Here is a 24,885-nt window from a genome sequence, read left to right as displayed (position 1 = left end):
TGCTGCAGTGAACGTGGGAGAACAGATATTTCTTCATTATCCTGATTTCAATTCTTTTGGATACACACCCAGAAATCCCATGTCTGGGTCTTCTGGTAGGTTCTATCTTTAATTTTTTGAGGGAACCTCCATATTGTTTTCTATAATGGCTGCACGATTGTGCGTTCCCACCAACAGTGAGTAGGGTCGCCCTTTCTCCACATCTTCAGCAACACCTATCTTTTGGTTTTTTGAAGACAGCCATCCCAATAGGTGTGAGTGGTATCTTATTGTGGATTTGATTAGTATTTCTGTGATGTTTAATACTGTTAAACACCTTTCCACATACCATTTCTATGCTTTCTCTGGAGAAATACCTATTCAGGTCCTCAGCTTGTTCTTTTAACAGGGTTATTTGTTTTCCTGCTCTTGAGTTGTTGGAGTTTCTTACACATTCTAGATATTAGCCACTTGTCATATATTTGGTTTTCAAATATTTTCTTTCACTCTGTAGATTGACTTTTTACTCTGATGGTTATGTCCTCTCTGTCAGAAGCGTATCATCCATTCTTAACCCTGTCACTTGGCCTGAAGAGCACACTCTCTTGAATATTAGAGAATTCAGGTTCCAGGCTTTCATCCAGGCCCCTGGCTCTGTTAGTGAACACATACTATGTATTCTTAGCAATTCTCATCTTTTTCCTATGAGTTAACACTGTTTTACTTTGTAAATTCTCAAAGGACTGAGAAGAACTAAAACACCAACTGGGGCCAAGACCCACTCCACCTGAAATGTCGTCCCCGCTCTTCACAGCCCCTTGGCAGAGGTCGACAAGGGAAGTCTGCCTGGTTCTGAGTTGAGGCCCGTTCTTAGCTGGTGAAACTCCAGGTATAATTATGGGCAGAGTTACGCTCACCTGAAAAGAACAGGTGAATGATACTGCCATTTGACAAAAAGGGATAGTAGCAATAATGCTGTCCTCGCTCTAACTTTGGGAGTTAGGATCTGGCATTCTGGAGGAAGCTGTGCCCCAGACAAACTGATATGAGGATGTTCAGCAAATCACTGAAATGGCCAAAACAGCCCAGAGAGAGCAAAGCAGGTTCGGGACAGTTTCTGAGAGAAACCAGAGAAGGGGGTGCACTTAGGACAGAGAGCAAGACTACCAGGCAAGGTGGAGGACTCCGTGGGGATTCACACAGTTAAATTTCTGTTCTAAGATGTATACAGTAGGTTGAGCATAAGAGCAAAAAAGGGTTGATTGGGTCTAGGATCCTGGGCTGAGAGACAGACAGAAGGCTAAGAGAAGTCTGGGGACAGCCGGTGTGAAAAATCAGGACATCTGGGCTGCTCGGGAAGAAGTTGAAGCCAGAGCCATGGGGACTGGGAGAAAAGGGGAGACAGAAGAACCTGAAATCAAGAGCTGGTTTTCAGGAGAAAGGAGTGGGGGTGGGCAGGTGTGGGACTACCTGCCCACAGGTTTGCAAGCTTACACCATGCCATGCTTATGATTAAAAACAGGAGATAGCCTGAAAAGTCTAAGTTTAAATTCATATCTTTGATAAACAAACTTAAGAGTTTAATACAACTCTTTTAAAAAATGGGGAAGGGCATCAATAGACAGTCACCTCCTAGAACAAATTCTGTTCTGATCAAGGCCTGGTGACTCTCCTGACAACAGAATCTGCAAATCTAACGAGCCAAAATGATGGCAAATATCATCATTTCAAAATGGACTGTTGAGTATATGAATAAAAGCAAATTCAACGAATGTTTATGTGAAGGGGAGCAAACACATTTTCATATAAAGAAGGTCAATTAGATACTACCTTTTTTTTTTTCCTGATGACATATCTTTTTATTTCAATATCTGATCAATGCCCTTTGAAAAAACTGTAGTAAATGAGTAAGACAACTAACAAAGCTGAAAGTAACCACAGCCTGGATCCTTGGAAGGTAAATTGAATTTAGGCTATTAAGGCAAATTTGACTTGACATAATGTTGAAGCTTAAAAACTTGCTCAGCGTGATAAAGAGAGAAAGTGGGTAATTAAAGCTTCTAAAAAGTCCCAACTCGTTTCCAAAAAGAGAAAGTCAAACTGAGGGACTGCAGCTTTTTCTATTCAGCTCATTTAATTGGCCTCAAGAAAGGCACCCAAGATCCCTTAGGTTTTGTTCAAAACACGGTGTTCTCTGTCATCTGCTAAAGATACCATTGCTATGCTTGTAAAGGTGTTCAGGTCTAACAGATCATTTTAGCATCACATTCATTTCGCAGTGATTAAGGTCCTCAGCCCTAGTTGCATATGGCATTTACCTGGGAAGTCTTCACAATGTCAGTGTCCAGGCCCCGAATCCTAGAGGTTCTGAATCAACAGGTTTGAGATTGAGTCTGGACACCACCAGTCTTTAAAAAAGCTCTTTGGGTGATTCTAATAGGCAGCCAGGCCTGAGAACCTACTGTTCTGGATAGCGATGCTGCTGTTTTGGCCTGACTTAGCTAGATAAACCTCTTCCCACTCTGGAGAACAGATCTAACTTAAATACATATTAATTACTTTTGGCTCTTTATAACTACAGAGCTAATTGGTAAGGAGTCTGAACGAGAATTTCGTCTGAGTTCTTAGAAATGTAGAGTGTGAGGAGGACTAGCTTTTAACTCACTCATTCCCGGGAATCATCACGTTGCCTCCTATATTTTGGTCACTACTGGAATAAGTCAATAGGCAACTTCAAGGTGATAAACATATCTTTTCAGGGTGCTGACCCTTATGGGCAGGAGCCTTCTTCCATGGCAGGAATTTAATCCAGTGGGAAAAAAATTATAGTAAACACTTTTTGAAGGAACTAAAATGCATTAGAAACTTATTGTGTGCCAAGGACTCTGTTATGTTAGGGGCTTAACATACACATCTTTATTTAACCTATTTGACATTAACTAGGAAGATACATTAACATCCTAATTTTAAGAAAAAGAAACTGAGTCTCAGCAAAATGTCTTGAGTTATACGGTGGGCTCACAATGGCATCAAGTTCACATTCTAGAGCCTGAGACCTAACAACTGTACTTTCCTAAGAGCTAATTAGAACTTTCTAATTAACTTTTCCTTCATTGATTAAAAACACCTTTTCTTTAAACTGTCATTTATGCCTGGGTGTTGGATCACAAAACTTGTTCATCAAGTCCTTGCAAACTAAACTGCGAGCACCAGAGAAGAGTTCTTCAATGGGCTGCACACATAAAAGCACTGACAAATCAGGTCTCTCTCATTTCCAAAAAGGCAGAGTTGATTAATGGAGTCAGTGTGGAAAAGTTAAACAGAAATCGCAAGATCTGGTTGAAAAGTTCCTATCATGTCATCTCTCTTCTTACAGTAGATCATGCTGGTAATCAAGGGAGAATTACATGTAAAAATGCTTTGCACAAAACACTACGCAAACTACCATTAATTTCAGCTTTTTCTCAAGTTTAAGTACTCTGCTGGCAAGTAACCAATGAATAACTTAATACCACAAAAATAATCAGGGTCAACTCTTCCTAATAATTCTTCCTTTAAGTTGCTGCTTCTTCAACTTGACCTGTTCTATGCCTAAAATGATATCACAGAGCACATCAGTAAGTCAAGAAAGAACACAGCAGGAGTGAAAGTTTTCAATTCCAAACTGTTGACTCTGATCAACACTGTCAAGTCCAGTCTCGCAGATCACATATTAAAAAAAGGACCATATGTTAAAGTCATATAAGAAAGCTTAGAACATCTGACTCCCTGAATTAATAAAAACCATGATTTAATGAAGTTGTAGATTAAGGAAACATACCCAATACCTTACATATGCCATTAATACAGACATTTCTGCTGTTGCCACCTTCAAAGCAAGGGGTACCATCAATGACAGCATCCAGCATTTTCTCGGAAAACTGGCCATCTATGGGTCGGCAGTAGAGCTCACAAGGATGTGCTGGAGTGAAAAAGAGACAAATCCTTGCAAATTAGCTTTTTTAGCTCAGCACCCTTCCTACAGGATTCTTTTATACCCACTACCCTCCACGAATCGCTTATGTGGAGATTCCCATCTTTCACTCTCCCGTGACACATGTTGAAATGTAGGCTTTTTCTCTTTCTCCAGTTAAAGGGTTTTACAATGAATTAAATTGGGGAGATTGCTTTAAAATGCTATGCTCTTTGTTATAAACAATGCAACCTTTCAATCAAACATGGAACTGTGCTTGTAAAATGAAGGTGCGGAGCCTCTGGGGCTAACCTAGAAAAGAAGTAATAGTAACCAGTGCTGCCAGACTCCAGACAAGCATGGAGCCCACCCACCATCTGCTGCAAAGAAGCAGACCTCTAGGGAAGAGGCAGGCCCCTCCCACAGGGCCAGCTCTCTATAGCAACTGCCACCACGATCATGATCCCACCTCCAATGAGTATTTTCCTTTATTCTCCTCAAGTTCAACAAGTCCCTGGACACATATTTACAAACACAGAGAAATAGAAACCCTGATTTTTTTGCTGAAGCTAAAGCCAATGAGCTTACCGTAATGGTCTATCCCACCATGCTATCTCCTACCACGAATACATTCTAGGGTTCAATTTTCTATTCCTTTGTGAATGAGGATAGGGTGATTTCCAGCACAGGAACTATTCTAAAGATTTACTTAATAGAATTAGAGTACCAGAAAAGATAGATAACTTTGAAAACATAAATTGCCTTAAAAATTTTAATAGGTTGTAGCAACATGGACGGGACTGGAAGAGATTATGCTGAGTGAAATAAGTCAAGCAGAGAGAGTCAATTATTATATGGTTTCACTTATTTATGGAGCATAACAAATAACATGGAGGACAAGGGGAGTTAGAGAGGAGAAGGGAGTTGGGGGAAATTGGAAGGGGAGGTGAACCATGAGAGACTATGGACTCTGAAAAACAATCTGAGGGGTTTGAAGGGGCGGGGGGTGGGAGGTTGGGGGAACCAGGTGGTGGGTATTAGAGACGGCACAGATTGCATGGAGCACTGGGTGTGGTGCAAAAAAAAATGTTATTTTCAAGCACCAAAAATAATATGCTCATATGTTTGTTTATTTTTTATCATCTTTTTAAATAAACATATAATGTATTATTTAAAAAAAAAAATTTAACAGGTAAGAGCACCTGAGAGGCTCCATGGGTTAAAGCCTCTGCCTTTGGCTCAGGTCATGGTCTCAGGGTCCTGGGATTGAGCCCCGCATCGGGCTCTCTGCTCAGTGGGGAGTCTGCTTCCCCCTCCCTCTCTGCCTACTTGTGATCTTTCTCTGTCAAATGAATAAATAAAATCTTTTTTAAAAATTTAATAGGTAATACATGTATATGATAAGAAGAATTCAAATAATAATTTTCTTGTAAATGTTACATCTAGTTTTTTTTAATTGAAAAACTTGAGAGGGGCGCCTGGGTGGCTCAGTGGGTTAAAGCCTCTGCCCTCAGCCCAGGTCATGATCTCAGGGTCCTGGGATCGAGTCCCGCATCAGGCTCTCTGCTCAGCAGGGAGCCTGCTTCCTCCCTTCTCTCTCTCTGCCTGCCTCTCTGCCTACTTGTGATCTGTCTGTTAAATAAATAAATAAATAAATCTTTAAAAAAAAAAAACAACAACTTGAGACTGTCTTCTTCAGAAAGGTCCTTCTTGGGAGGAATCTCGTTTGGATCTGTTTATTGGGATTGAACTTGAGTTTCTGGCAGATGTGACCAGCTGAGGGTTCAATGAGACCAGCCTTCGGCCATGTGCCAAGGACCCACCCCGTGTGGATGCTGATACAAATACCCAGCTAACACAAAGCCTAGGTATGGCTCCTCAAGAGTGCGATGATCCATTTGGTAAAGAAATAAAGGCATAAAACACAAGTATAACTAAGAGCAGAAGCTCGAGACAAACTTGAGATAGAGGTCAAGAACACCTTTTAAAGCTCAAAGGAGAAAGATAAAAGCAAAGAAAGAATACCAACTGATGTTATATAAAGAGCAATGGATAAGTTGTCTGAGAAAATGACAAAATCAAAATGAGTTGGAGAGATCACAGCACAAAGCACCAATGGAAAAGGGCCATAGGCCGGGGCGGGGGGAAAGGGGCAGGGACAAAACAAGACCTGGGATGACTGTGAACCTTTATTCCTGGCAGTGTGATTAGCTCTGTCGCTGCCTGAACTGGAGCAGAAGTACTTAGAGGGAGCCACCGAGGCTCAGCTCTGCTCTCTTGGAGATGGGCTCATCCATCCAGGTGGGCTGAGTCCGGAGATTCATTTCATGAAACCCTGGGCTATTAACTGGAAGGACAGAGGCAGGGAAAGCACTGTTAAATGAGAATTTGATTCGAGCTTTAGAATTTGGATTTGAGATATTGTGTTTGGACACATAAAGCAAAAAGAGAAAGCCGCTCTGAGTAATTCTGGAGCTTTTCTAAAGGAGTTATCTGTTCCAGCCTGCTGGGAAGGGCTGGGCCTCCAAGCGCCTAGGGTGCAAACTTAAGAAGGCTCGCTCTCAGGGGTTGTAGAAATGGGTCCTCCTAGCAACTAAGTCCCCATCCAATGGCAGGCGTCGTACTGAACTCCAGAATGGTGAAGTTCCAGCGTTTGCCTTAGTTTTACTCCCTCTGGGCTTGTGCTGTTTGACTCATTCCCTGAAGGAAAAAACCATCCAGAGACTTTTGCTACTCTTGTTTATATGGTGAGTTAAGAGGAATTTTGCTTAATAAAAAAAAAAAAAAAAGCCAACATAGCATTTGCACACTCTCGCAGATCTTGCTGTGCTTCATAGCAGTTTCCTCTCATGTTAATTATCGCAACCACCCTGTGGTGTTAGTTCTTTTCTTAGCACCATTTCATAGATGAGACACTGAAAAATGAAGATTCCCGAGATCTCACAGTGTGAGTAGCAGAGCCAAATCTGGTGCCTTAGCTTAGAGCCCACTCTACTAAGCCCTAAGCGACAGGCACAGCATTTTCTTTAATAGAAGCTCTCTAACAGCCACTCTGTATGTTACTAGGCAATGCATTTATTTACAGATCGTGTTGGTAGAATTCCAGTGGGACTCCATTTTAATATTCTCTCACAGGGCTTAAATATAGTGAGAACCACCAGCCTGTGGAGTCACAGATTTCTACAGACAGTGTATATAAAAGCTTTAGCTCATGAAAACCCAGTATTTCCTTGAGAAAGCTACTTAAGCTTTCTGTGACTCAGTTTCTTCATCTGAAAAACAGGGATAATAATTCCCACCTTGCAATGCAACTGGTGAGGGTTAAGACGGAGATCGAATGTGGAGCGCTCGGCATGGGGTCTGATCTACAGTAAGTGCTTGACACACAGCAGTCATGATCTCAGTTTTCACGTCTTTACCATGAACTCTCTGAATTCTAAAGGTCTCACAGTTGCTCCCCCATGCCATGCTTCTATCATGCCAGTCTTCTCCAAAGACACCTGTCTTGTAATGCTGATTCAGTTCTCCTTCCCACCCAGAAAAATCTTTCCTGAAAGACCCTCTTTGCCTTTAGATTATTCCGTTATGCCACTTCTAATCAGTTCTACAGTAAAGCTGGACTTTGTTTTACTATTTCTTAAACAATTTGTCTTGTCAGTTTATCATACAAAATTCTAGATCTTGGTAGGTCAGCAAGTGGTTCTGTGACTTTCCTTTACTGCCCCTCTGGACCGGGTTTGAAGCTGTTCTGCTCATACAGTTACCGCTAAGGTCCTTACTGCTCTACACTTCTGAGACTATGGACTGGACAAGCTCCTCGACCAAGCGGCGATGTCTGCAAGGGCCCTTTGGTCCTCTGTGCATTAACCGGCCATGGCTGGCCTGCTCAGTGTGTGAAGGAGAGGACAGAACATATGCCTGTTGAGGACCCCAGCACATGGAGGAGGTGAGAATAAGAACAGTCTGGGGGATTCTGCTTCACACGGCTTGGGCATCAGACCCCCAGCGATTCGGGTCTCAGCTCTGACTCCTACATCTCACCCAAGGCCTCCTCGGTCTCTAGTCTACTTGTCGGAGGGGCTTGTCGGAGAAGAGTATTAAAACCTCTCATGAGGCATCTGGCATAGAGCGGTGGTTTAAATATGGCAGTTACTACCATCAACATTTCCCAAGGAATACTAACAGGACCTTACTCCTAGAAAAGGCTCTTAACGCACATTCACTAATTAACAGACATGACAGATGTCAACACTGTTAGGGAGAAAAATTCTGGACCAAGTGGCAAAGAGACCATCTCAATCCTGAGAGATAATCTTCAACTCAGTCATAAAAATGAACCTTGACCTTAGTGATAGAAGTCAAGGTTGTTCGCTGCAGCAATTAAATGTTTATCCAGAGAGAGAAGGACAGATCCATGAAGGTGCACTTCCATTATGTCGTTTCGTATACTCACAGAGTCACTACGCAGTCACTAGGGGGAATGAAGTAAGCCACAATGTCATGACATTCTGCTAATGAGCACAGCAAGTGGCAGGATTGGCCAGGTAGGATTTCTTCTGTGTCCCAGCTAAAACCTGCTGTTAACAACGGTGGCCTCTAAGGAATGAGTGAAGCAAGGCGGGATGAGAATTTATTTTATTTCACTCTATAACGTACATGTGCATGTTTCTTAAGGAAACATACATTTCTTTTAAAAATAATGTCTTGGCCATCCAACAAGAACACTGGAAAGGTCTCCTTTCTTCTGAGATAGAACACATCTCCAAGAAGAGAGGCCCTCGTTTCAGGACTTCTTTTCATTTTGCTCATGTAATATGGGACTATTACGACCCAAGGTTAGACAGGCTAAGTCTAGTCTACTTCATGGAAGAAACACATATTTCTACTGAATCTAAGCATAGTGGTCCATGGAGTCTTAAGAATAATCCAGTAAATAATCTTTGGGCAATAACAGCGCACAGACCTCCTGCTCCCACTCTTCCAGAGCTCGCACACCTGTGACCCACAGGGGTGCCTAAGGCCAGAAAGAACCCTGTGCTTGAGAGCAGCAGCACCTTTGTGAATGGAAGGTGGAGGGTCATTTCAGCACTTTATAAGCCTGACCCTGAAGTCCCACTTCCCTGTCCTCTCCTCTGGCCTTTCTCTTCTATGGTGCTTCGGGTACATCATTGGGTTGGCCTAGAACATAGGCCTCTGTAGAAGGAGACAGGAGTAGCAACAGATGCTCTGAGTTCTCCACCATCATTATAGTATCATCAGAGTCTGTCCCAACCGCTTGGATTCCATAACATCAACAGAATTGAGTATTTTCACTGTCTCAGATTTATTCATCTGCCCTGACACTTCCCTTTGGATCACAAGATTTTCTTTTTCTCTACCTTTCAAGAGCTTTCAAACCCATTTATAATTCAGCTAAGGGAAGACTTTCAGGCTCATTTACTGGTGAACTCTCAGCCTCACTCTGTCTGATTAATCCTCTCAAAGAAGTGTAAGGAACTAAATGAACCTAATGAATCAAAGGTCGCATTTTCACTTCTGGTGAAACAGGATGGCTCAAGAGTTTCGGATAATGATTTTCAGAAGTGGTCATTAGAAGCCAAAGATAAAACTTGGTAAGAAGGATAAAAGTATTTCTTAGGTCAAGGAAAACTTTTGATGTAGTTCATATTTTGTAAGTAGATTGCTAGTAGAGTTTCACCATTTAAACAAAAATCCAGTTTCTACACTCCATTTTTAGGCAGGGCTTCCCCAGTATGAACCCCAAAGCTGCTGGCCAGGACGTCACACTTGGTTGAATGCTCTACATCACTGTCTTGAAGCTCTTAAAATTTTTTTTTTTTTTTTTAAACAGAGAGAGTAGGAGCAGAGAGCAGAGGGAGAGGGAGAGAGAGAATCCCAAGCGGGCTCCATGCCCAGTGCCGAGCCTGACATGGGGCTGGATCTCACAACCCTGAGATCTTGAACTGAGCTAAAATCAAGAGTCGGACGCCTAACCCACTGAGCTACTCAGGCAGCCCTTGAAGGTCTTAATTTTATATTTGAACTTGTGTTTTCTAAGTGAGGTCTCATAGGACAATGAAGAGCCTGCATGAGCAGAACACATGGGTGATATGCACGTCTGCTGTTTCTTGCCAGATTTTAAGAAATACTAAACCTTAAGCAAAAGACACAACTTAAGATGTTTTATTCTTGTAACAAGTAATATTTAATGAAACAAAGAAACTCAGTTTAATAACAAGGCTCAGATCAGCTTGAAGGAAAAAACATATAAAGTTCTTACCAAAAACTCAACCAAAAATCAAATAATTGCTTAGTCTCTGTAACTTTGGCAGGTCTAAACTGGTATATTCTTTTACTTTCTGATATGGAAATATTATAATCCCTAAATATATCAAAATATATATTAGTTAAACAGAAGAAGGCATTAAAATTAATACATTCTACAATAACCGTGGAGCTATAAAAACAAGAACAGAGGTAATTTTTTCCAATAAATTAAACCTATTTCACTGATGTTTTAGGTGAGACTAAATGGAGTAATATTTTCCATTTGTTATATATTTTTATGTTCTGTCTTTTGATGAATATGTTTAAGAAATGTGATACTACCTTCAGAATTACAACTTAAATTATTTCAGAACAATTTTGTCATAATGCTTACATGTTTAGAAAAACCTGATTTTCAAGGATTCAAGATGGATCAGTTTAACAAAGCTGACATTTGTCACAATTTGTCACAATGCCAGTTGTTGGGGCTCTTCTCTCAGGACCAGAGTTCCTTGGCTGTGAGATCATCTGTTCCTAAAAATAGGAACATCATCTTAGGTAAAATTCAAAATAAAATGCGTGGATGTTAAGGACAGAGCCTTAGCCTAGTCTGTTTTCCTGGTTAGCACTGAGGCTGCAGTCAGGCCTGGGCTAATTCCTCCTGGCTCTACGCTATAGTCTGCGTTTAGGCAAGCCACTTAAATTCTCTTCATCTGAGAGCATGTCCAGAAAAACTGGGACAAACCCCTACATTTCCTCCTATTATTTTCTTGTGGAGAGAAAATCAGGAAAACACACATAACATGCTGGGTGGAGGGTCTGGCCCAGAGCAAAGCCTGACCTAAGTCTAATACAAGCTCTTCCCATTATCAGTTAGGAGTTAGTTTCACTGAAAGTAGCAGAAATTGTTGTTTCCTGGTCTGAAACAGACGGGATTTTATTTACCCCCCAAAGACAGGAGATCCACAGGCAGGAGCTTAAAGTCATCCTCCCTCCAGTCTTCCTGCTCAGCCACTCGACGTGGGGTGTCCACTTTCCAGATGCACTGTGACTGCTCTACTCCCCGCAGGGTGAATAGCAGGAAGGTGACGGGGTGAGGACAGCTCCGTTAGTACCCGTTACAAACCCTTGCAGAGGCACCTGCACAGCTCAGTTGGTGAAGTGTCTGACTCTTGATTTTGGCTCAGGTCATGATCTCAGGGTCCTGAGAGGGAGCCCTGCATCAGGCTCCGTGAGTACACTGGGCATGGAGTCTGCTTAAGATTCTCTCTCTCCCTCTGCGCTCCCCCCTCCCTCCAGAACAAAAACAAAACCAAAAACTCTCCCAAGCCTTACCCTGAGGGGCCTCCATCTTTATGTCTTTGGTCAGATTTGGATCTCCCAGGAATATGAGTTTGTGAGTCTTTTCGTCTTCTTTTATTGTAGAGGAAAGTGAGGGCAAAGAGGGTTGGGACTGGCTTTGGGTTGTCTGCCAACAGCATCCATACTATTCCATCATCTCCTAATGATGGAAATGAAAGCCATAGATTCCTAATCTCTCAAATGAGAGGCTCTAGCCAGAAGATCTCCTAAGCTGCTCCTCATGCTTACATTCTCTTTAAAGGCTGTTCCTATCAAAAGCCCAAGTATTATTGCAATAAGCTCTGTGCACACCTCCCAGGCCGGGTGTGGGACTGAGCCCTCCCGCTTGTGGGACCCTCGATTGTCATCCTGGTTTAAGAAAGCTTCCTTATCCAAGGACTCTCACTCCTTCCCTAGGCAGACCACATCCAGTGACCGGTCCAGCTGGTGCATGAAGGACTGGCTCTCTCACCTCAGCCCGGCAACTCTGAAAGTCTCTGCCAGGTGCAGAGCTCCCCGTGGGGAGGGGTATGGCCTTTGCTGTGCGTGCCCTGCAGGCCAGTTTCTCCCCTGCATACTCACTCTGGCTTCCCTCTCCTTTTCTCCCACAGCTGCTGAACCTCCTGCCTGCTAGTGCTGGTTTCCGAGTCCGTTTCCTGGGGAACCCTAACTGCAATGATTCCGGAAAGATGTTCCTGAAGGATCCTATTCCAGGAGGAGGAGATGGGGCCTGACTTCACATCAGAACCCTCCACCTTTGCTGGAAGCCTCACTGGCATAGAGCATTACTAGGGCTTAAATATCTGGAAGCAACAAGTTAAAAATTAGCCTAAATGAATTTGGGCTAAATTGGGTGTTCTGAGAAAGATGAAAATCTAAAAAGAAAGAGAGATTCCAGGAAAGCGACAACACTGATAGCAGGCTCTGGTCATTTCCTAATAGAAGATGTAGGATAAACATTTCTATTAACACAGGCTAATAAAATCCCTGAGAATCTGTATAAATTCATTTAAATATATATCATCTATCTATCAGCTTCTTAGTCAGACTTGTGCTTTAATTCCAGCTCTATTGTTTAAAATCCTATAACCTTGAATAAGTTATTTTCACCTCTGAGACTAAGCTTCTTTATCTGCAAGGCTGGGGAGGGGGTAAATGAGAAAACATAGAATGAAACATAGAGTCACATGCTTATATAAATACTGGTCAGAAAATGCAGCTGATCAGGGCAGCTCTTCATGCTGGTGCCTACATGAAAGTGATCAAGGGGAGTGTGGATAGTTTTTTTTTTGTCAGGAGTGCTGGAAAAGAACATGTCTATCTTGGAAAGGAAGTTGATCTAGATTGATCTAGTAGTTTTCAAATCTTTTAAGCAGAATAATTACTTTTCTTTTTTCAAACAAGAACTTGCAACTAATGTAAAGTCAGGATTTTATGAAGCAAAATTTTGTAAGGTCAAGGATATAGTGGTTAAAAATAAGTCAGTGGGATCTAAAGAAATCATTAAGAGGAATAGAACATTTTGAAATCAAGCTTATGGATGGCAGTTACAGACTTACGTTGGCTGCAGCATCTAATTATTTCCTTTGAGTTTTTTTGTTGCACAATATTGAAAAATCTCAACTCACAGGCAAACAGTTGCAAATAACAGTTTAGAGCAACTGAGCCTGCAATCTCAGGATATTTCTCAATTAAATTGTGTTGATGGGAGACTTTCATTCTAAGGTCTTCAAAAAGCCAAATTAATTTGACTATGTAAGTTAGTGCACCAGTGGTCTTTGGTATATTAAAGCTTGAAACATAATATTTTTGAGTGTAAGCATTGTTCTTCATTGCACTTTGATTTTTTTTGACTTATTATGTTCAATTAGCCAGCATACACTACATCATTAGTTTTGATGTAGCGTCCAATGATTCATTAGTTGCGTCTAACACCCAGTGCTCAGCACATCACATGCACTTTTAAAGACTAGTTTAAAATTTTTTTGAAAAATGAAATTAGGGACTCCTGGATGGTTAAGTGGGTTAAGCCTCTGCCTTCAGCTCAGGTCATGATCTCAGTGTCCTGGGATCGAGCCCTGAGTCAGGCTCTCTGCTCAGCAGGAAACCTGCTTCCCCTCTCTCTCTGCCTGCCTCTCTGCCTACTTGTGATCTCTGTTTGTCAAATAAATAAATAAAATATTTTAAAACAATAAAATCAGAATCAAGCATTTTTGGAAGCCCTGGGGTTCCATGGAAAACTATAAAATTTGGTGGAGTTTCTATGCTTATTCCAAATTGCTTAAATCTATGATTCTTCTTCTGTCATTAGCTAGTTAGCCCATCTGCCCAAAGTCATTCACCAAGACACTTATCACTGTCCCCCACATGGGTTGAAAACCCTGCTGTGCCTTTACTTTATCCTCTGGTGACTTCTGATGGTGAGGCTGGGAGGGTAAAGTGCTCAATGCCTGGCCCAGAAGAAATGCTCCATGCATGGTGGTGACATGAATGACTTACTTCTGGTCACCAACTAAACAAATAACAACTCTGTAGGGTAGAGTTTAGTGAGGGAAATAAATCAGTGTATTTGGTCAAGGCGGTAGCTACCTGGATTAGCAGCTAAGTTGCTGTGCTTCAGGAATGGTCCCAGAGCCTGCAGGACACCACCAGGATGGGGGAGGGAGGCTTCCAGCCCGAGTGGATAGTGAGTTCAGCAGATGGCCCTCAGCTGAATCCCCCCTGTGGTTTACACAGCATCAGTATCAGTGACAGATGCAAAATGATCCCTCCAAAGTGAGTGAAACTTATGTCCATTTTGATGACTCGTTTCTTTGGTACCTATTGTTCTGCTATGCGATACGCAGGCATATGACAGATGCTTTGTAAATAAAGGAAAAGCCGAGGCAAATCACATCTTCTTAGTCTAAGTCCAGCTACTGGAGCTGTCAGAGTTCAGCTCAAACCCCACTCTGCATCAGGCAAGGAGGGGACCCCAAACTAAGCCCATGTCCCAACCCTGGGCCAGCTATGCTATTTTAGTTCTGGAAGGTTGCTCATTTGGGGTCTATAGTACTACTGTCCCAAAGAGCTCCAACAAAATAGAGAATGTTCAAAATATAAATACAGATAGTTCTATTTGGATGTACCTTTCATCATTAGTTGTGTGTGTGTGTTTGTATGTGTGTGTGAGAGCTCCTGTGCACACACGTGCATGTGTGTGTGTACATGTGTGTGTGTCCACATGACTATATACGTGAGTTCTGCTATATTCAAGTGCCTGGATAAGGAAGCTGTAAAGTTGAATTAATAACCAAATGACTCACACCTGTAGAGCAAGAATGATACCCAACAGTGTGGGGGCAAGGAGTAAATGTGGCCCATGACAACTAAACGCCATCGGGGTATTCCAGAGACCCCAAAACGACAAAGCACTATTGAGTCTTTCTTTCAAAAGCAATTGGATATATCATTTTTTAAATAGTCCAAATATGTAATTTTCATTCACATGATTCCGCTTGTGTTCTATCACACTGAAATTACAGAAACTTAAAAAAAAATCATCAAAAATTTTGCTTATTCTTTACTCCCTTGACTCAAATCTCCTTAGCTCAGGAAAATTTTCCCTCTTTCATTCTCTTCTTGAATAATAACACATTGCATGGATATTTTTGGATGCTAATCTGTACCTAATGGTTAATGAGTCTTCTTCAGTTTCAGGAGGGAAGATGTAACTGGTACTTACACAGGGGAAGCATTGTCAAAGCTTCTGGTTCATTCTGCAGCTCGGCTGTGTTCCCATCCCCTGATGAGCATCCTTTAGATGCTTGATTTTACTTTTTATACTTCTTATACTCTCCTGTGCATACAAAATATTGATTTCTGGCCCAGAACTGGCTTGCATTTATTTCTGATGAATAATGATGAAGGAATGATGAAGGCATTCCTACCACCCTGGTTTTCTTGTGTTTTTCTCCTGTCAGCTGGAATGACGGATTCTATTTTGAATGCTTTCCCTTTTCCTTCTTCCAGTAGAAAGACCTCTCATGCTTAACAATCATCAACACTTCTTAGCAGTCTTCTGTGAAATGACTCCAAACCTACAACGACCTTCTCTGAATTTCCGCCAAAATTATAATCAGTTCACACACTCATCAAGGAGCACTTTCATCAGCAATCTAGTACCACACTCCTGCTTGCCCCACTGATGGCTTAGGGGCACCTCCCAGGTTCTGAAGTGAGCCGCCATGTTTGTTTGATGAGTGTCTCTTTTATTTCCCACAGAACCCAGCACGAGATGGATATACTCAGCCTTCAACATGTACTGATCAACCTAACCAGGCCAGCATTTCCACTCTTTAAATATAAAACTCCTCCTGGTGTAATTCTCTCTCTGTGGAACTTTGCAGGGCATCCCAGATGCCCTGATGTAGAAATGCTCCTACTGTCCTATACTGTCACAGCTCCTTACCTGGATTAGAAACTGGAAACCAGTGGTAGAGCTCATTCTTGTAGGGAACAGTGTCAAACTCACTGCACTGCATCTGCCGGAAGGTGGGCACGTCTGGGCGACAGGGGTGGACGTTGCACAAACGATAGCGTTTCCTCTCCCCGGTGCAGTACTTCCCGCCAAACTTGGGTCTACACAAGAAACAGACAAGCTGTTCGTTTGTTTCCTTAGAGGCTACCATTTTTCCTTTAACATCCCTTGGCATCTGGTCATGTCTGGTCTTGGCCAAACCATGCCCTGCTCTACCTTCAAAACTAACATTTTACCGAAATTCTTCCAATTTGATACATTTTTTGACTGTTGTTGTTGCCCAGGACCATTCAGTTCCAGGTCTGTAGTTGCCTAATTTGAAACAGTGAGTGTATCTTTTCTACTTGTATATGCCCCCAGCCTCCCAAACTCAAAATATACACTGAGAAGGGATGCATCATTCTCCCTCCAAAATCTGTTCCTCTAATTCCTGTTTAGCAAGTTAAAAGTGGTCAGATTGCAGAAGCCTCCAACCCCTGCCTTCCTTTGACCCCACCGTCCAGTCCATCAGCTGCCCAATATTCAATCATGTCTTTGTGTTTGTTTTCTCCTCTTTATCCCGCAATCACGGAACTAGTCTAATCCTTATCTCTCTTCCTGTCTCCCCTCTGCCCATCTTTGCCCTCGTTCAATCTACTGTACACATCTGGTTAATTTTTATGACTACTTTAATTACTTTAGTTTCTTGTTTAAAAACCTTTCGTGGCACCCAATGACCACAGAACCAAGTCCAGCCTCTTTAGCTTAACATTCAAGGCCCTCATGATCCTGACTTAATTCATCCTAACAACCACTTCTCACCCTCCCCTTCATTTCCATACTTTTCCAGTGACACAAGTTGACTTATTTACTATTTCTCTTCCATGCCCCTGGATAGACCTCCCCTATCTTAAATCTCTGTTTACCTGCTACCAAAGCTTTCAGGACCGAATAATGCTATACCTCCATCATAAACTCTTCCTGGATTTCTGCCAGAAGTAAACTCTTTCTCCTTTCACTGATGCCTGATTGTATCTACTGTATGCATTTACTCTACTTATCACTCCAAAACACAGTTCACTGATGATCTAATCCAAGCTCTATGTCATCTGTAATCTCTAAGTCATATTTTGAGTACAGAAGGCTCTTAATAAACATTCAGTGAAAAGATAAGTTAACCTTGTTTTAGAATAATCTTTCTCCACCCTTTTTTTTTTTTCCTTTGCAATACACACAAGGGCAATAACAACCTTCCCATGAGGATCAATTATTCACTCAAAAAGGGTAGAAGAAATACAGCAGACTGCTGTCACAGAAGAAGAGGAATTCTCTGTCCTTTAAGAAAGCTCCAGGCAGGGCACCTAGGTGGCTCAGTTGGTTAAGTGACTGCTCCAACTCAGGTCATGATCCTGGAGTCCCAGGATCAAGTCCCACATCGGGGTCTCTGATTAATGAGAAGTCTGCTTCTCCCTCTGACCCTCCCCTTTCTCATGCTCTCTCTCTCTCTCACTCTTTCTGTCTCAAATAAATAAATAAATAAAATCTTTCTAAAAAATTAAAAAAAAAAAGAAAGTTCCAGGCAATCTATGTATGTCTTCTTGTCTCCACCTCACTGTGTCTGAAATTGGAAATTGTGTCTCTTTTTGCAGTGCAGCAGAATGGGGTCAAATAGCTTGGGGTTTGAACTCTGCTTTACTTTGTATTATTAATTAGATGATTTTGAACAAGTTATCTTATTTCTCTAGACCACAACTTTTTTTTTCTCATTTGTGAAATGAGCATAATAGCTCTTATCTCACAAGATGGGAGGACTAAACGAGACAATGCACATAAAGATTTAGTAGAGTAGCTAATACAGGGTAAGAGCTCAGTAAATGATATCATTGTTGGATTATTGTAAGTAGTAATCAACAAGTATTTATACAATGTGTTCAACATCATTTCTAGGGAGGACAGAGTCCAAAAAAAAGGTCAACCCATGCCCTGTGTCTCCTAGAAGCTTATAATCTTGAGGAGGAAAAAAAATCATCTGTGTAATAAATAGGAGAAAATTTAAGAGCAATTATGTATCCCTGACTATAAGTACAGTGAGAGTTCGAGGAAGGGAGCAAACAGTGGAAGTCAGGCTGATTGGAAAGAACTCACAGAAGAGCTCTCCTGGAGAACAGCCTTAGAGGACGGATGGAAGTGGCTTCTCCGTGCTAAGACAGAAAGTATGCCAAGTGAGCAGCCTCGATGAAATCACATTCTAAAGGCACGGGGAAGTAGGATATCTTCCCAAAGTGCCCAACTGATAGTCAGAGAGCCAAGATTTAAGCCCTTATCTGCTTTAGTCCATAGCCAGAGTCCTCATCGGCTGTTACACTGCCTGACCGTGTGGTCTAGGGGGACAGAGACTTCAAACCCTGGCAGTGTTATTCATTTCTGGTCGCAGTTGTCTTCTCATGAGGTTCTGCTGTACTTTGCTCTCCTTGAGCTCCCATGAGATTTCCTATACCTCCCTCCCAACCTTTCATTATGTGGCTTGAGTAGCCTTCTGTTCCTTGAACATAAAAGAGCTTTGACCAAACCAGTTCACCTTCACTGACTCCATGTAGAAGGTAGTAAGAATTGTCCATGATATCTGAGGTTAGATCTGTTTCCCATTCCTAATGACAGAGTGACACTTTATGACTTGGCTGCTCTCCAATCCATTTTCATCCAACAAACATTTCTGAAAGTCTTTTACAATATCTGCTGGCTTCTCACTAGACACTGATCAACATCAAGAGCAGAGTCTCAATGTCAGCTGACCACGCACTGGCCTGAATCCATAATCTGAGTCACACAACTGAATCTGAGGCTATGTTTCCATTGTCATTGTTCTCAACAAACTTAAGCAAACCAGCTACTGAGCTCAGACAGGGTCACTCACCTGAGGAAACTCTATGACACACTGTGGTCTCTAAGATGGGCGTTAGAACCATTTTTCCCATGAGGCCAAGTTAGAGATTCATCCTACAGTTCCTCAACAAAGTCGCTTTCTGACCACCACAGATCACTGACCACCCTCCTGAGAGGCTGTAGACAGTAGCGGCAGAATACAGAACACGGACAACAGGTCTCAGAGCAAACTGCCTACATTTCCTGATCTCTAAAATGGAAATCATATTTCTTATCACATTGAAATAACTCACAAAATGAAGATTTTCTGCAAAAATAAGAAATCCCTGGCTTCTAATTTTTGAAGTCACTGAAATCTTGTATTTAAACAAGAGCAACTTCATTTAAACAAGAGTAAAATTTTAAAACAATTTCATCCAAATTCCTCAAAGGTACACTTTTATGGGTGGTAAATGAGAAAAAAGATCATAATAACTACTGTAACACCTACCATTTATTGACAATTTAATGTAGTAGGTTTTGTATTCAACTCTTCATATATATTAACTTAATTCTTAGGAGAAATTTATTATATATCTTTATTAAATACTCAGTGTATGTATACATACACACACATATATATACATAGAGTAATATATTTACTAATAAAAAGGAAAAGTGACATTTGGATACTGAGGAGACTATAATCACATTCACCATTTGCCTTTTTAAAAAAGGGACTCTTACTCTTCAGTGCAGATTAATGAAAATCTAGGCCAAAGGAGCTTAACATATTTTCTACTTTCCAGAGGCATCACATGTACACTTCTTAAAAATTTCCCAAGTATACCAGGCAATAATGAAGTTAAGAATGCCATATATATTGGAGGGGGGGGCACCTGGGTGGCTCAGTCAGTTAAACATCTGCCTTCAGCTCAGATCATGGTCCCAGGGTCCTTGGATCAAGCCCCACATCAGGCTCTCTACTCTATAGGGAGTCTGCCGCTCCCTCTCCATCTGCCTCCCTTTCTCTCAAATAAATACATAAAATTTTTTTAAATGTCATATATATTTGGAAAACAAGGGAATTTAAATTTAATTCACATAATAGTATCATTATGCAAATTTAAAATAATGAAAGACTTTAGCACCTTAATTAAAAAATTGAAAACTACTTTGTGTAATAACTTCTCTGGAACCTTTAATATGGTTAATATTAAAGCTTAAGGTTCATAAAATCCTTATCTAAAATTTTCAAAATAATTATGCTCAAAAATGTACTATTTATTAGTTAACTTAAGGGAAGAAAATTATTTTCATAAAATTAAGCATTCAATATGATTGAAAGAAAGCTATAGTCTTATTAGCAAAATTGAGTATAAGTAATCTTTCACTGACAGAGTGATGTTATCTAGAAGGATTCCCTGCATAGTCTCCTAAGACCTTTCACATGGATTATACTTTTTTTTTTTATAAACTGCAGTTTCTTTATTTTTTTTTTTAAGATTTTATTTATTTATTTATTTGACAGACAGAGATCGCTAGCAGGCAGAAAGGCAGGTAGAGAGAGGAGGAAGCAGGCTCCTTGCCGAGCAGAGAGCCTGATGCGGGGCTCGATCCCAGGACCCTGAGATCATGACCTGAGCCGAAGGCAGAGGCTTTAACCCACTGAGCCACCCAGGAGCCCCAACAAATGGATTATACTCTTGAAAATTTACTTATTTCTCCAAATGATGGAATGAGCGTATTTATCCAAGTTCTAGTAACCATCCAGTGCCACACCAACATTAAACAAAACAGAACCACGTTTTGAAGAATCTTCTGGTTCTCTTTGGTTTTAGGAACCCACTGAACTTCTCCTAGGAGGATAAGGCTCACTGGCATCACGTTAGCCAAGACTGGTCTCCGGCACTTGTGGAAGGAAGGGAAATAGTTTTGGCCAGACTTACTCAGGATTGTTGCAGAGCCTTTCTGCACTCTGGGCCCCAGCCCCACAGGTCCTGGAGCAGTGGGACCAGGGTGACCAGCGGCCCCAGCCACCAGGGATGCTCTCTGGTTTCTTCCCCACTGTGATGCACTTGCCAGCCATACACCACTGGAGAGGTAAGAGGCGGGAGACACATACATCATGAAAGTTCCCATAGCAAGCTGAGCCAAGAACCCTAGAAATCTAAACCCAATTCTCCCAGAGCAAGCAGGCTTCCGATGGTCACACAGCATATGGAGAACAAAGAAGGGCTTACAAAAAATGTCCCCCAAGAGTCTTGGGTTTTCCAATGAGACAATGTTAGGAACCAAAGGGAACTTTCTGCTGCCTTGTTGCAGTCAGCCAATTGGGGAATGTTCCTCTAAGTGCGGTTGGCGGATGGCATGGCAGAAGGTAAATCCACACACTGCTTCCTTCACTGGGAAAGTCCTGATCTGACACACCTGTCGGCTCAGTCTGCTTAGCAACACAGTTGTTTTATAATGTCATTGATTTACTTTCGGCTGCAAGCTCCTTACCTTGCTGCAGACCATAAACAAACATTTTGCAGACTGACACTGAGATAACATTTCTCCGTAGCCTCGGTAGGTATCTAATGTCAGCAGCAGACACCGCATCCTCTTGCAAAAAGTCACCCGTGGCCGAAAAACACTAGCTGAAGTTCTAATAATGAGAACAATTTTTGCTTCCCTGTAACTCTATCCATTGTTTCTAGTTCTAGCTGTGACTCAGAAAAAAAAGCTGTCCTCTGTCTTCAAGGCAATCCTTCCACAGCTGTCAGCTTAGAAAGGTGAACATAAAAAAAAAAAGAAAGAAAAGAAAATGCAACTTGGTTGTTTGAGGGTTTGGGCATGCTTTCTCTGCTGGTGTCCTTTCCCTCATTATTTCTGGTCACTGTGCATTCTGACCAAGTTCTAGAATCTCGGTGATGGACCCAGCCACTCTCAGGCTGCATAAAGATGCCCAGGAAATGTCTGAATCTTAGGCTCACAACAAACACAGCTGGTCTAGCTGAGCAGCACACGTGACCCTGCTCTCAAGCGGCCTGCAGGAATTCCATCCTCTGAATTCTTGGAGGTCTGGCTTTCCTCCTCAGTTAAGTGGGCAGGATGTCAAGAAATGTAGTCAGATCAGATGATGAGAATGAAGAGAACAAGTGGCTCAAGTCCAGCATCTTTGGAAGGCAGAAGCCACTGGCTTGCCTTTTCAGTTTTTAACAGGGAGTGGGGAAGAAGTCAAAATGAAGGGTGATAGGAAGCTCAGCAGATGTTATCAACCGTAAATTCTGCAGACGTTCATCCAGCAGAGTTGGGATGGATGTTTTGCAAGTGAGGTGTGGAACTGGGCCTCAGCCCTCTCTCCTTCACAGTTTCCAGGGAAGGCTCAAAAGGCATCATGGAAATAGAATCCTTTTCCCTGGCTAGTCTGACTGTGTGACCTCCATTCACCCAGACAGCTGCTCTCCAGGGCCCTCTCCCCGTTCCTCCCAAGAACCCTGTGCCCACCGCCCTCCCACCACCTTCCTTCCTCAGCCCGACACATCACCTTCTTCTCACCACACCGTGTCCCATCTGCGGCAGCGTCCAGCTTAGAGCGACAAAAGCCTTTCACTGAACACCAGAGGGTCTGGCAGACATTCTGGAAAACAAACGTGAAACTCTACTCTTTGGATTTTCAAAATTTGTACAAAAGCATTCTACAGTGATGGTGAAAGACGCACTTGGTCACCCACAGACTCACAATAATGCTGTTGTTACTAGTGAGCAAGAGTGACAAAAAGTGATCATTAGTGGGGCATCTGGGGGCTCAGTCAGTGAAGCGTCTGCCTTAGGCTTAGGTCATGATCCTAGTATGCTAGGATTGAGGCCCATGTTGGGCTCCCTGTTCCATGGGGAGCCTGGTTCTCCCTCTCCCTCTGACCCTCCTCCACGTTTGTGCTCTCTTTTTCTGTCAAGTAAGTAAATAAAATCTCTAAAAAAAAAAAAAGTAATTATTCAAGAACTCTTGATTCAAACTTAATTTGGGCTTTGTCATCACTCCTACACAGTGGTATGGTCTATAAGCAATAAGAAAACAGGAGATAAAACATATTTCCTAGCAGTTGAGGCCAGTTTCTAAATGGGTGACATAGTGTCACCTCAGGCAGGGTAACTGGGGACAGTAGCTATCAAAGGCCAATACAAACCATGCACGAAGGACTCTGATTACAAACAGTTGGGTAGTTATAACTTGAGCCTGTTCACTGAAGGAAATGGAAACTATTGCACTTAGCCAGCCCAAGCTTATTTACTTATGACCCAAAGTAGCCCCCTTGCTTTATCTGCCAGGGAGTGAAATGGGTTTTCCCTATTGTTTCTCCTCTTACAGTAAGAACAAGGGAAGGTTGACAAGAGTCTTACAGATCACCAGAAATGGCTCCACTGCTCCCATCCACCTTTTAATCTTTCTTCTATTCACCCATCAATCACCATTCCCTCTATTTAACTATGTTCTAGATTCAATGTTTTCTAAAATAAGATTTCACATTTTTACACAGTTTAGAAAATTCTCAGTCTTGATTTCTCTAAATTTTGCTTTTCCCTGATTACCACTATTCTCTCCTTCCCAGACCTCTAAACTGTTGATGAGCCTTGCCATTCTGTCCTTCACATCTCAACTTCACTTTTATATTTTCTCTCACTTTTCTTATATATAAAAGTTGAAAAAGTCTGGATTTCTATCAGGAAAAGACCATCCTCTCCATCATACATCTCTGAGAAATACTCAAGAGAGATGGAAAGTAATTTTCTCAGCTCTAAATTCCAGCTGACTGATTTTCTTTTCAACTGTGTCAAATCTGCTGTTTAACCCAAACACCGAATTTAAAATCAATGACCATATTTTTCATTTCTAGAGGCTGTAACTGTATTTCATATCTACCTTACAAATATCTTCTGGTGTATTTTTCCTTTTTCTCAAATGTAACTCCTCTTTCATGTATTCATTTTATTATCCTTACCTAAAATATTCATTTATCCAAAGTCATTTGGATTTATTATCTTTCTTATTATCTTTCTTATTTATCTTTCTTCACTTAGCTGTAGATTGTCTTAAATTTTGAATTAGAAGCTAAATGATGAATTCACCTAATCAAAAGCTTTATCTATTAGAGATTTTTGTGCATTTTAGCTGAGCATTTGTTTTTCTAAGGCAGGTTTTTAATCTTTCTTTCTACCAGGCATCTCATTGCTTTACCAGGTCAGAAATATGTTTATTTGAAATTTTTTTGGCATAGAGTTTCTCTGTTTCAGGATTTCTTTTCCTTTAGTACCTGCAGTTCTTGGTCACACCACTTCAAACAATAAAAAGGCAGACCAGACGAAGTGTGTGGGCAGCAAAGCCATATATTGGGGATAAACGCTCCCAAAGAGGGAGGGGACCCAAGAAGGTTGCCATTTTGGCATTTAAGTCTAGAGGTTTTTATAAGACTGTTGGCTGGCTGTCTTCATCTGATTAACCCTCCATGCACCTGTCATCTAATCAGGTTTTTGTCCACACGCTTATCTACCTCTCAGGGAGCTGTTCACATGGGAAGGGGTAGAGGACTCCTTTCAGGGTGGTGGAGAATAACAGGATTGGGTCTTTTTCCTTTTAATAGTAGTTTCCTGGGGGATGGGAGTGGGCCTTGCCCCTGCATGCCCTTCTTCTGACTAACCTCCATTACAACCATACGAGAGTATAAATTTGAACTCAAAATCAGTATTGACTGTGGTCAAGTATTTTCTAGGGAGAAAGTTATCCACCAGCACCCCTCCACCTCAAAATCCAAGCTGAGGTAAAAGATGCTTCTCTGCCATCTACCTTTGTTGCCAATGTGTTCTTCTAGCCACCACCACCCCCACTGAAACACAGCTCCTCAAGTCCCCTAGCTTCATGTAAGGGTCTCACTTCCAACTCCCTGCCTTGCTTCAGGGGTGCAGGTCATCATCTGTTGCCACTGGATGTTAAATTAAAATCAAG

At 41.7% G+C, this 24,885-nt stretch overlaps 1 protein-coding gene across 1 annotated transcript in view; it reads right to left on the bottom strand.

Annotated features, from left to right (window-relative positions):
• LOC111141131 (A disintegrin and metalloproteinase with thrombospondin motifs 12-like) overlaps positions 1-24,885 on the bottom strand; it is a 291,198-nt gene that overhangs the window by 71,641 nt on the left and 194,672 nt on the right. The window contains exons 10-13 of the mRNA XM_022493477.1: positions 22,432-22,524; positions 20,849-20,994; positions 15,990-16,159; positions 3,807-3,940 (exon numbers count right to left, since the gene is read on the bottom strand). Coding sequence (XP_022349185.1) covers positions 3,807-3,940; positions 15,990-16,159; positions 20,849-20,994; positions 22,432-22,524 — 543 coding nt within the window. The remainder of the gene's footprint in view (positions 1-3,806; positions 3,941-15,989; positions 16,160-20,848; positions 20,995-22,431; positions 22,525-24,885) is intronic.

Source organism: Enhydra lutris, unplaced genomic scaffold, assembly GCF_002288905.1.
Source record: "Enhydra lutris kenyoni isolate GAN:26980312 unplaced genomic scaffold, ASM228890v2 scaffoldscaffold5, whole genome shotgun sequence".
NCBI lineage: Eukaryota > Metazoa > Chordata > Mammalia > Carnivora > Mustelidae > Enhydra > Enhydra lutris.
Note: the sequence above shows the minus strand (reverse complement) of the source record. Positions and strands in the feature narration are given on the sequence as shown.